Below are 9,998 nucleotides of genomic sequence, written 5' to 3'. Positions count from 1 at the left end.
TATGTGGGGAGTTCCTGGACTGGGGGGGATAGGACAGTGTCGAGGTAGGTAGGGGTGAGTTCAGTGGGGCAGGAGCATGCTGAGACAATGGGTCGGCCAGGGTGGTCAGGCTTGTGGATCTTGTGAAGGAGGTAGAACTGGGCAGTGTGGGGTTCCCGGACTATGAGGTTGGAAGCTGTGGGTGGGAGATCTCCTGAGGTGATGAGGTTCTGTATGGTCTGGGAGATGATGGTTTGGTGATGGAGGGTGGGGTTATGGTCAGGGGGCAGTAGGAAGAGGTGTCCTCGAGTTGACGTTTGGCTTCAGCGGTGTAGAGGTCAGTGCGGCTTCAGCGGTGTAGAGGAGCGTCGATTTCGAAGCTCCTTGGATGCTGCCTGAACTGCTGTGCTCTTCCAGCACCACTAATCCAGAATCTGGTTACCAGCATCTGCAATCATTGTTTTTACCTTGTCCTTTGTAGCTGACCCCTGATAATTCCCCTTTATCTGATCAGCTGCATCCTCGGACCCTACAGTAGCTACAGAGATGGTGGATGCAATGGTTTTAATTTCCCACAGCATAGATTTTATAAAGATCCCACTAGATCAGAAAGTTACAAATATAATTCCTCTACTCAAGAGAAGAGAGGGAAGAAAGCCAGGGACTGTAGACCATCTTTCCTAATTTGTTAGCATAAAAATGGTGAAACTTTTATAGGAAAGGAAATAATTGCCGGGCACTTAGAAAATCATAATAAGCAAAGTTAATATGGTTTTGAGGAAGAAAAATTGACCTTGGCAACTGCATTAGAGCTCTTCTAAGCATGTAACAAGCAAATGAATACATGAGAAGCATTTGATGTAATGTATTTAGATTTCCAAAGGCTATTTGATATGGTCCCATGTAAAACTGTACTACGCAAGTTAAGAACTCATGATGGGGTAAGATGCTACCAGATTAGAGATTTGATTCCTGCTAGTTAGTCACTATTTCAGGAAAACTGTCATTTTCAAGCAGCCAACCTGTATCTGGGTGGCCTGCTGCAGGGGTCAGTGTTAACATCTTTACTTAGAATCTATGTTGGTAGACTTGGTTGAAGGGATGAAGTGTATTGTAATCAAATCTGCTAATGCTACAGAAGTAGTTCAGAAAGCAAATTGTCAGAGGGACATGTAAAGAGAATCTGCAAAAAGATGTGGTTTAAGTGAATGGACAAAAATTTGGCAGATGAACTATAATGTAAGCAAATGTGAGCTCCACTTGGGTGGGAAGCATAGAAATACAGAATATTATTTAAATGGACATAAATGTTGCAGTACAGTGTTCTGAATGTCCTTTTACAAGAATCTCAAAAAGGTAGTATTTGGGTGCAGTACATAACTGGGAAAGCAAACAAAATGTTAACTTTTAGTGGGAGAAGGGAAAGGAATATAATAGTTGCAGAGTCTTGCTAATACTGCACCACGTGTTAGGCAATTGTGAAACAGTTTGATCTAGTAATTTAAGCAAGGACTTTTGGAGGCAGTTCATCAAAGCTTCACTGAATTGATTCCTGGAATGCAGGAGTCGTGTTGTTAAGAGGGATTTGAAAGGTTGAGCCTATGCTCATTAGAGTTCAGAATAAAAGGTGATCTAATTGAAACATTTAAAGAGGTGACTGTGCTTGATAGGGTAGATGGTGAGTGGATGTTTTTTGTCACTCTTAAACTGGAGGTGCAGTTTCAGAATCAGGAGCATCCCATTTAAGATGGAAGTGAAGAGAAATTCCCTTAGAGTACACTCTACCTCAGAACAGTGGAGGCCACGTCATTTAATATATTCAAGACTGGGTTGTCCAGATTTTTGACCTAATAAAGGAGTTTAAGATTATTGGGAGGCTGGGTGGAAAGTGGAGTTAAGGACAAGCTCAAATGGCAGAGCAAATGTGAGGGGCCAAATGGCCTATTCCTGCTTGTTTTTATTTTATTCTTAAGTTCACGGGCAATTCAAGGAAATCATGTTAGTCATCAAACAATATTTCTTTTCTGATGTTGAAATCCAATCTTCATTAAATTATATATGATGAAAGTGGACTTTTATGATTTGCAATGTTATTTTATAACTGTTCTAAGTGTCAGAAAATAACTGCAAAATTAAAAAATTATTTTCAGTATTCTGATTTCACCAATTTTACAGGGTTTTTTTTTAAATTTTCTCTGAAGAGATGTTAGTTTGTGAAAAGGCTTCAGTGGAAAATTATGCTTAAACTACAGCTGATGTTGTCTGTGATTTCTAAATTCAAACATTAAATTATATTGCTCATAATCAGCCACTTGTTAAAGTATTTCTGTTTCTTGAGTAACAGCCAGCTGTCAGATGGGAAAGCCAAGTTAGGAGGCTGCAATCCCAAACCCTGACAGTCCGGAGGGTGTAGGTTACAGATTAGGGAATTGTCGGCTGTGTTTATACTGACTGCATGTTATGGCGTGAGCTGAAAATGTGTTGCTGGAAAAGCGCAGCAGGTCAGGCAGCATCCAAGGAACCTGCCTGACCTGCGCTTTTCCAGCAATGCATTTTCAGCTCTGATCTCCAGCATCTGCAGACCTCACTTTCTCCTGCATGTTATGGCATGGCTGGTTAGCTGGGAGATGCTGGTTATGGCAAAGGTCGCATCAGCAGAAGGCTGAATGAAGAACTGTTTGAAGGACCTGGGGAAACTCTGTCAACTACCATTTAGACTTAAACCAGGATGCCAGCTTCACTGTTGGAGACTAATTGAGCTAAGTTAGTAAAATGGCTGCAAGCGATTTTGGATTAACCCTGACATCTTCAAAAGGTGGTGATGACATTGCATAAACTATTGATTTTATTAGTTGACCAAATTGTTTGACTTTCTGAATTCATCATATGGTAATGGAAATGTTTGACTTGCAAAAGGTAATCCTTTCAAACCAAAAAATGAAGAGGACCATCTTTTCTTTTGGAACTTTTCAACTATGCTCATTTATATTTATTCAAAATAAAATAAGTGTTTTCACGGTTTACAATTTATTGTGTGACTTTTTCTTTTATTCATTTATTGATGAGACTGTCACTGACTAGGTTAGTGTTTATTACTCAACCCAGATGGTAGTTAAGACCCATTGTTGTGGGTCTGGAGTCACATGTAGGCCAAAAAGGATGATCATTTCCTTCCCTAGTCCCCAGATGGTCTTTTTCTGACAATCGGCAATTGTTTCATGGTCATCATAGGACTCTTAATTACCAGATGTTTATTGAACTTAAATTCCACGATTTGTCATGATGGGATTCAAACCTAGGTACCCAGGACATTACATGGGTCTCTGAGTTAACAGTCCAGTGATTACTAGGCTATCACCTCCCCTCTGAAACTCTTATCTCTGAAAATTTTCATAATATCATTAAATCCTGTAAACCATCACACTGAACATTTTGAAGATGAGCACGTAATGTGTTTTCAGTTCGTTATTATTCTGATAGTGAAGTTTATAGTTGGACAATTTCTTTATTATGAAACTCCAAAATACAGTAGACCTGATGCCCCTCCTCTGCACTGACTATCTGCTGAAGTAGGTTTGAATGCAATACTTCTCCTATGTAGCTTAATTAATCACCTCAACCTATTTAAGAATACCAGCTTCTTCCATGTTTCCCTCTTTTTCACAAAGTCGGCAACATTTGCAGGAAGAGAAACAGAGTTAACATTTTCCCTGGAGTGTCAGAGGTTGGGGGTGACCTTTATAAAATCTTGTAGGACTTGGATAAGGTAAATGAACAAGGTCTTTTCCCAAGGGTGGGGGAATCTAGATCTAGAGGGCATAGGTTTATGGTGAGAGGGGAAAAATTTAAAAAGGACCTAAGGGGTAACTTTTTCACATAGAGGGTGGTGTGTGTAGGGAATGAGCTGCCAGAGGAAGTGGTGGAGGCTGATACAATTACAGCACTTAAAAGGCATCTAAATAGTAATATGAATAGGAAATGTTTAGAGGGATATGGACCAAGTGCTGGCAAATGGGAGTAGATTAATTTAGGATATGGATGAAGGGTCTGTTTCTGAGCTGTATGTCTCTATAATTGTTGTTTCCTTCCATGAAGTCCAACCTCTTAGGTTTTTACCAACTTTGAGCAGTGAATTAATTGCTGTCTCATCCACAAATGTTGGGTTCCAGAAATGGGTAAGCTGGACAACAGTGAGTGGGCATATTAATTTGAAATAGGTGTAGAACTCAGGGTTTGCTCCTAAGCTTGAAGCTTATACTTAGCTTGGATTGCTCCCTCCCCCCCGTCCACCCCAACCCCACCGTTAATTTCAGTTTTTGCAATACAGAGGAACCTCAATTATCCGGAATTTGACTATCTGAATTTTGGATTATCCGGCAAGATCACAAGGTCCTGATGCTTAACTAAACTGTTATCCGGCATTTGATGAACCAAACAAAATACTCCCTACCCGTGTCCTTCAGATAACCGAGGTTCCTCTGTAAATACTTTGTATTGAAGTTGGGGAACATTTCATAAAGCTGTTCAAATGTTGGTAGGTTTTAGAGTGGGTGGGAAAGAACTATTTTGGTTAGCAGGCATGTAACTAACTAGAGAAACAGATATAATGCAAGCTGAAGTAGCTTAGGCACTTTTTATGGAACTTAGGCCTAGGTTTTTAGGTTCTGCAACTTCAAATCTCAATCTTTGTCCTCCATTTTCCCTACATATCTCATTTGGCAATATCTTTATGTTCTGTATACTTTGCTTTCAGCAGAGTGGACCCATTTTCTCCTTTCACCTTCATTTTCACCTGTTTTACATCTTTACGACCATTAGCACTGCCTTTGTCATTTGCTCTGGCACCGTCACTACTTGTTCCACTCCTCATTCCACCACCACCCCCACCCCCACCCAGTCACCGGTACAGAAACCACCATTTTTCAGTGCTTTTCAGTCCGCAGAAGAGTCATTAGACTTGAAACATGAACTCTGGTTCTGTCTCCACAACTGTTGTCAGACCTGTTACGTTTTTCCAGCATTTCCTGTTTTTATTACATATTTTAAATAATTTGGGGGGGGAATATCCAAGGAGTAAGGCAACTTTATTTTTGCACCTAAAGTTAAGATCTCAAACTGTTTTGCTGAAAAGGTAGAATAAAAAGGTTCAATGGTAACTTTGGGTAAATCTGTGAGGCAAGAGCAGGAGAGTTCAAGAGTGTGAATAAATCAAATGGATCCCAAAGCTGCATGTAAACATGACAGTCTGATTTCAGAATGAAAATCTGTCCTGAATGAAAAGGTTGTTCTCATTAAATAATAATGTTAATTACAGAAATGAGCAAGGTGATAATATTGAAGAAGTATGAATACTAGCTTTTTAATTGTACACTGTATGTTAAATGTTTCCAGTTAACATATGCTTTGAGATGGCATGCAAAGACTAAAAGCACAAGTTGCTTTGTATTGAACATTTCATGTGCTGTTGCTAAATTCTAGGAAATTAATTTATATATGCTCTGAAGAAGAGTTAACTCTCTCTCTCTCTACAGAACCTTCCAGACCTGCTGAGTTTTTCCAGTAATTTATTTTTGTTCCAGATTTCTAGTATCCACAGTTAACTTTTTTTAATTTTTATCTGTTGTCCATATGACATTTTTCCCCCAGCTAGGTCTTAATAATACTTGGGAAAATTTTCACATTATTACTATGTACTTAACCCCCACTGAGAATGCCCCAAGCAATTTGAAAACATTAACTAACTGAAAGGTTTTGGAGGTCTGATCCTAATATCCTGTTTGTAAATCCACAACTTGATGTGCCAGCACACCAGATAAATGTAGTTTAGTTTTAGATTGTACTCTTTTGGTTTGGGTGAACAATTAGGTTCAAGATGGGTTTTGGAAATAAACAGTATGGTATTAGTCATACCATTTGGTGTAGCATATATGAACCAGCAGTCATTAAACAAATTGTGAAGGGAATGTACTTGTCCTGATTCTATGTAAATTAGATAATCAGCGATTTTTTTCTTTTTTTTTGTTTTGTTTCTGGCTGACCAATCCGCTACGTTTATCACTAATGTTTGAATAGGAACGCTTTATATATTAAAAATTCTTAGTGAACAAAAACATTACTAGAGGTAACTGGTTAGTGTATGTATGAGTGATTGTTGCACTACTCAGTAGTTCATTTTCAATTAATCAAATTGAATTTTCTCACTAAACTAATTTGTAGGATGGAGGATTGTCCGATGAGGAAATATTAGACTGACTGAGAATATGTTGTCTGAAGATGAGAAGAATGAAGGGTGGTCTTATTCAAACATATAACATTCTTAATGTGATCAGTAGGATAGATCTATGAAGGATGCTTCCTCGGCTAGGGATCTAGAACCAGCAAAGAACCAAACTCAGAATGAGGAACAGTCATTTCAGATTTAGACGGGGAATTTCTTCATTCAGCTGGTGTTTCATTAGAATTCTCTGACAAAGCTGGCTGGAAAAGTCATATTATTCAGTTTCTTCAAATGCTGAGATTGATTTATAATTATTTGAAAACATCAGGGGACACAGGAATAGTGTAGGAAAATAGTTTTGAGGTAAAACTTCAACCCTGATCTCATTGAATGGAGGAGCCAAATAGCATACTCCTGTTTCTTTTATGATAAAGTACAAGGAGTTTTTTTGAACATGCGTTGATACAATTTTTTTCGTCCACAGGGCATTTTGAAAGTGAGATACAGATGGTCACCTATAATCCTGCACATATGAACCCAGACATCAAACCAACTGGTGGTACACCAAGATCAGTGACTGTGGGAGTAGAACCAACTACACGGAAAAAAATAGGCAAGAAGCCTTTCCGAACAGAGGCAAGTAAATGTAGTTAAGTTCAAAGGAATGGTTTCGGGTATATAATGGATTTTACAAAGGTGTCTCAAAGTGATCTTTTTGTAAGAGCTGTTAATTTTTCTTTGTCATTCTCTAATTATATACTGTGGTGAAACGTATTTACAAATTTCTAGCTAGTTTATTTTCTTACTCCCCCACTCATTTTCCATCCCAAATGACTGCACCTCACAGTACATTATACTGGATTATATGGCAAAAGAGCCTTTAGTATGTGTATTTTGTAGTCCTTCCAAAATTATAGAAGTATTTTACTTCTGTTCTTGAACTTCTATTCATTGCTTTTTTATTCCTGTTCAGGCAACTGTAGATACCCCAGTTAAAGAGGAGCCAAAGGTAATAGATGACTTTGTTATTGAAAAACCAACAATCAATACTGATGATAATGATGTGTCTGCAGAAAAACACTCTGAAAGCCTTTTCCAGAGAACAGAAGTGCTCGCAGGTAAATGGCAGTTTTGTGCATTACTTAATCTTCCATAACTAAATTGTATTTTTTTAACCTTCCATAATTAAATTGTAGAACACCATAAACACATTGAATACTTGTGACTAATAAATTTTTATTTTGCTGGTTATTTTTGTGAATGCAAACCAATCAGTTTATTGGAATACTGATGTGTGCACTTTGTGTTTTATACTTTGTGAATTTTTATCTGAGCAATAAAATTATTTGCACTAAAGGATGTAGAAACTTGCCCATAACCAATGTTAAACGGTTTGGTCTATAGTTAAAATAGTTTATTTCTTTCTCTCTTTGGAACCGAGATGTTCCATTGACCACTTACCCATTCTTTGTTCCAGATTTTATATCCAAAAATCTAAGCAGAGCCTTTGCTGTTTCCCCTTGGCATTCCGGGAGCAAAAAGCCATTAGGACTTGGTGCTTTTTCCACTTTGAGTTTTCAAGTAGATTCAGTCTCCATTTCTTCATACATTAAAACATTTGTCACTATTCAGGGTTCTGATCTGAAAATGAACTGTGCATCATTAGCCCCCTTTTGGATTAATACCTCGAGGATATCTGCCTGTTTCAATTTCACTTAACTACTTCTGGGATCAAGATATTATGCACAGCTTGGGTTGGATCTGCAATTTCCTCCATTATACTGTAACTTCCCTTAGCACCTTAGGCTTTCCTTGGACTGAAAGGACACAAATGACAGTAATGATGTTGGTGCACTAGTATTTTATGGTACTTATGGCACTTATTATGATGTTCAAGACCTAAAGGAATAGAACCCCAAGAATTCATTTGGAGTTAACTCCTAGCAGAAATTCTTCTGCAAAATTTTTAAGAGGCTTGGATTACATTAATGGTGGTTACTTACAAATCAAATATTGAAATCTTGCCAAAGCAATATTAACCTCTGCCAGCGCACCGCCATCTTCTTCAGGGCAATCAGCCAGTGAAACGCACTTCCATGAAGTAATTTTAAAAAAGGCTACTTTCAATTGTATGTTCTCCATAACAGTATTTTTAAATGTCTAACTATATTCAATACATCATAAATTATAATGGATTATCTCTTAATATTTCTGCAGATGTTTATCTTACTATTCCAATATCTGTCTTACAGCTGTTATTGCTGGAGGAGTCATTGGCTTTTTGTTTGCCATTTTCCTTATCTTATTGTTGGTGTACCGCATGAGGAAGAAGGATGAAGGCAGCTACGACCTTGGTGAACGAAAGCCATCCACTGCAGCCTATCAAAAGGCACCAACCAAGGAGTTTTATGCATAACCCTTCAAAGTATCTCTGTTTCCGAGATCACTGAACTGTATTAATTAAAGCTTTTTGCATAGAGATAATGAAGACCTTTTCTTAATGAAAAAGACATCCAGGCTCTCTTATAACAAACCCTATTATATTTAAAACATTTTCCTTTTTTTTTAAACTCAAACATGCCATTTGATCTAGTCTTAATGCTTAAGATTGTGTCAGTGAACATGGCTTACTCTCCATTGTTTACCAAATTCGAGGGAAAAAACCATAATAACTCCAGCTATAGACAGAATTAAAGTGTGAGACATACTAGTTCTGTTTTCTTAAATTTTCTATCAGAGTTCTATAGTTTAGTCATAATGCATATAAAATTGATCTTGCAAGTAAATTGTTCATTAATTTATCTTTCGGATATGTTAAAATGCCTTTCTATAGTTTTCATGGTGCAATTTGTCTTCAAATAATTCAGATAATATGTGTAAATGTAATTTCAGCTTTGGGAGCTATGTAAACATGATCTCTACTTTGTATAGAATGGTAGTGTCACAATGTTTATTTTACACTGTGCTTGATTTCTTTAAGCATCTTGAACAATTGAATACCTGAAATGGAGGACAAAGTTTATTTTTGGCTACATTCTGTAAAGTTGTGCCCGTGTGTATTCACAGATCTCCTGTATATAAGATCTGATATAAAATAATGATAATCCTGAGCAGACCCAAAGACTAGTGACTTAAGTAGATTTATACAGCCACAGATGTATGTTAATTTTAGCTTTTTTTTGTATTAATTTTGTTTTTAATTGGGTAGGAAATGAAGATTTTGGACCAGACCTCTTAAAATCAACAGGTACAGGTTTTTCATAAGCCTATTAAGTGCCTACAGTTCCCTAGTTCCTTTACTGCTGTCTTGCAGATTTTTTGAGGTTGATATCAACAAATGTATGGTCTTTTGTAAGCTCAGTTAATTTAAGTGCTGCGGTTTTTACAGTTTAACAGACACGTTTTAATTTGGAAGATGGGGAACATAAACTACTGAATAAATTATGTGGCCCACTGATGAATTACCATTGCCTTCATTCATGTGTCTTTTAGGAAATTCTGTTAACAAACCTATTGCTATGAATGTAAAATTTATAACCTTCCAGGTACTCCTTCACAGTCTTGTCAGGGACCAAATAAAGATGTTAAAGAGGTATTTAATGGCATTCTTACCTTTAATTAAAGATAGAAATTGTAATTTACTTGTATGGTAGATGATATTTTCACCTTTTTAGACCTTGTCAAATATCCTATATTCATTCTCTATGAATCTAATCAGTACATTATTATGTTGCTAATGAAGACCACAGAGTTGGAGTTCCACAGTGGACCCTTTTCATTTGTAACTATTCCATGTGTAGGA

The 9,998-nt window shown here is 37.2% G+C and overlaps 1 protein-coding gene across 1 annotated transcript in view; it reads left to right on the top strand.

The window, feature by feature from the left end:
* The window catches only part of sdc2 (syndecan 2), an 89,151-nt gene extending 79,360 nt beyond the window's left edge, over positions 1–9,791 (top strand). Inside the window, exons 4-6 of the mRNA XM_043688013.1 lie at positions 6,681–6,832; positions 7,170–7,314; positions 8,449–9,791. Of these exons, the coding sequence (XP_043543948.1) occupies positions 6,681–6,832; positions 7,170–7,314; positions 8,449–8,612 (461 nt within the window). The 3' untranslated portion in view covers positions 8,613–9,791. The remainder of the gene's footprint in view (positions 1–6,680; positions 6,833–7,169; positions 7,315–8,448) is intronic.
* Positions 9,792–9,998: the final 207 nt, after the last annotated feature.

The sequence above is a fragment of the Chiloscyllium plagiosum genome, chromosome 4 (genome assembly GCF_004010195.1).
Source record: "Chiloscyllium plagiosum isolate BGI_BamShark_2017 chromosome 4, ASM401019v2, whole genome shotgun sequence".
Lineage (NCBI taxonomy): Eukaryota > Metazoa > Chordata > Chondrichthyes > Orectolobiformes > Hemiscylliidae > Chiloscyllium > Chiloscyllium plagiosum.
The sequence above is the reverse complement of the archived record's forward strand: the minus strand, read 5'-3'. Positions and strand labels throughout refer to the sequence as shown.